The sequence below is a fragment of the Dendrobates tinctorius genome, unplaced genomic scaffold (genome assembly GCF_039654945.1).
Source record: "Dendrobates tinctorius isolate UK_male_01 unplaced genomic scaffold, ASM3965494v1 ptg000082l, whole genome shotgun sequence".
NCBI classification, from domain to species: Eukaryota; Metazoa; Chordata; class Amphibia; order Anura; family Dendrobatidae; genus Dendrobates; species Dendrobates tinctorius.
In genome coordinates, this window is record NW_027361750.1 from 3,065,424 (window position 1) to 3,068,455 (window position 3,032).

General features: G+C 39.4%; 1 protein-coding gene across 1 annotated transcript; it reads left to right on the forward strand.

The window, feature by feature from the left end:
- Window positions 1–484: 484 nt before the first annotated feature.
- On the forward strand, window positions 485–2,385 carry MSC (musculin). Its single transcript, XM_073583997.1, has 2 exons — window positions 485–940; window positions 2,193–2,385. The coding sequence occupies exons 1-2, from the start codon at window positions 485–487 to the stop codon at window positions 2,277–2,279; spliced, it is 543 nt and encodes a 180-aa protein (XP_073440098.1). The 3' UTR covers window positions 2,280–2,385.
- The last annotated feature ends 647 nt before the right edge of the window (window positions 2,386–3,032 follow it).

Below are 3,032 nucleotides of genomic sequence, written 5' to 3' on the forward strand. Positions count from 1 at the left end.
TTCATAAAGATTTTGTTATTTTTGTTTAATGTGTTTTCTATTTATAGAATATAAAAAATTAGGACATAACATGATGATCCCGTGACTGAAGACATCAATCTCCTCAAATACATAGAATGGCCTACCCTTCCAAATAAGTCCTGCGCTGATGTCATCTCCTTGGAACAAGCAAAGTACAGAACACAAGAAAAATGAGACACCTGCAAACTGAAATGGGAACTAATGTGCTTTACGATGTAACTAATACCAGTGTTCAGCTGCAGATCCTGCAGATGTAAGGGTTAATAAACTAAGCCCACCACCTCCTTGTTACTGCCACCCCCTACTGACCCACTCCCACACTCCCCCTGCTATATAGAGGCATGGCTGAACTGTCTCATCCAGTAATAAGTAAAACCAAGCAGTGCTCCCTCAAGAACTATGTGTAGGTGACCATACTAACCCTGATTGTGGTCTGCTTGATCACAGAAGGTCAGTACAAGACATGTCCACGGGCTCTGTGAGTGACACTGAGGATCTGCTGGAGTTGAGAGTGCTAGAGCTTCAGTATCGAAAATCTAAAAGAGGGGCAGGATGCAGTGACCTGCTGCTGGACCACTCCACTGACAACTCAGAAGAGGACGGCATTGCTGAGACCTCCACTGGCAAGAAGAAGAGGGAATGCAGGAGGCAACAGAGTCCAGACAAGAAGCAAACTTCAAGATCCTCCAAGGAATGCAAACAATCCCAAAGAAATGCAGCCAATGCCAGGGAGAGAGCCCGCATGAGGGTGCTGAGTAAAGCCTTCTCCAGGCTCAAGACCAGCCTGCCCTGGGTACCTCCAGACACCAAGCTCTCCAAACTGGACACCTTGAGACTGGCCTCCAGCTACATTGCCCATCTCAGGCAGCTGCTGCAGGACGACAGATATGACAATAGCTATGTGCATCCTGTCAACCTGGTAAGAATGAAGCTCCCATACAGCCAGCACCAGTCGGCTTCAAGGGCTGCATCATGGTAATGGACATTGATGAGTGTTCCTGTGCATTATGATATGAATGTGATACAAAAAAACGATTTATTAACATTGCACTCATGTTTGTGCTGTTTGCACTAACACCACAGTAGTTAGGATGTGTACCTTGTATGTGTGTATATATATCTCTCTATATATAGATATCTAGATATATCTCCATAGTTATAGATGTCAATATATGTATATATATATATTTGTATAAATCTATATATTGACATCTATAACTATATAAATTGTGTGCGTATGTTTATATATATACACTCACATATTTACAGTTATCTCATTATATACACACATATATATCTATATGTCGACTGCTCTTGATGTACCATGTATAGGTCAATATATACAACAGAACATTTCCCGTTAGAAATTGGAGCATTGCTCTTAGGACAATATAGTAATCGCATGTCTGATACAAATATGACATTAAATGTAACTGTATTATCGCACTTTTTTAACTAAAAGCTAGCTTGGCACATGGACATTGCATTTGGCCAGATTTCTCTCTCTCTATGTATATGTAATACTGTTTGTATACTGTAATAGTTTTATATATTTAAAAAAAGAGCAACATAACTAAACTGATAGACAATATTGTACTTACATTTAAATTCCAATAATGTCTACTCAGGGGCCAGGGTCTTTGTTTTCTGAATTTCAGTATATTAGGGTGCGTTCACATATATTAGCCGAGTCCCAGCGGTTGTATAATGCCTGAGCCATTCACCAAGTTGCGCACTTTTGTGCCTATAGATACATACTGTAGAGATGCTGCAAGGAACGTTTCGCTGTCTGGGTCAGGGAGACAACATCTGGTGACACAATACAAAATTGCTCCCATAGGAAATGACAGGATCTCTTCTGACTTTAGTAAATGGAGGGCTGTACAAATGTGATGAGGGTCTAATATCTCTGTGTGTGTCTACATAGTATGCACCTATGTTTTATATGTATAATATATGTGTATATACTGTATATATTATTAAAATGAAGTAAGCATTCTGAGCTATGTAGAGAAATTCATTTGAACTTAAAGAGTTCTATTTGATAAATTGAGCTCTGTATATAGAAGAAAGAAAAATAGATATTGACTATATAGGGAGACATAATAATACATTAGTGTATTATACGTTACTGCCAACTGCCTGTGGTAATGTCATGTCCTTCCTTACAGACATGGCCATTCGTGGTTTCGGGAAGACTGGAATGTGACCCCGAAGAAGTTAATGTATCCTCCAGGCTTTGTGGGGCCACCGCTTAGAAGACGTTCTCTCCGACATCTCTTCTACAAACTGTATGAGAATGAATGCCAATGACTGATATGAAGGACTGTGTAGATTTTGACTGCCGTTTCTAGCATTCTACCACAAGTGTACTGGTCTGAGTTGTCACCATTTCAGTGTACATTTTATTTCAGGTAAAGTGGACTCGCTGTCCTGAATGCACTCTAATATGAAATGAAGGAAGGCCATGAACATATATACTTTGTGATATAGGAAGCATCAGTGCTCGCAAGCAGTGTTATAAAACAGATAATAAATTTATAATATATTTTTCTAGATGCCGTGTGATTACATTACTGTGAATATCTTGTGTTTTTACACTTTTCTTCCATTTTAGAAACGCAGATATTTTTTTATAGCGTAGGAAGGGTTAATATTAAATAAATGAGGAAACTACAGAGCAGAGTGAGAAATGCAAGACATGTGAATACGAAAGGCTGGGCAGAGATCAGAGTCATTTAATTATATGATCTTGTATCATTTGTATACTGTGATATTTGCCCCCAAAATACATTGTTCACATCAGAGGCGTAGCTACGGGTTCAGCTCAGGGGGGCGAAACATCTTGAGTGGGACCCTAACCAGGTAACCTTGATTACAACTATGGCGACCATGCTGTTACTGAATATAAATCACTATACAAGCCCCAACACCGATATTACCGCCATATGGTGACAAACAGAGGTAGAGACCAGTCCTGAAGAACATACAAGTGATTCCAGTACAATTAC

What these genes read in the sequence shown, in the direction of transcription:
- MSC (XM_073583997.1), top strand. Translation starts at nt 485, where the DNA reads ATGTCCACGGGCTCTGTGAGTGACACTGAGGATCTGCTGGAGTTGAGA. An exon ending in ATGTGCATCCTGTCAACCTG is followed by an intron (nt 941 to 2,192) that starts GTAAGAATGAAG and finishes CCTTCCTTACAG; the next exon opens with ACATGGCCATTCGTGGTTTC.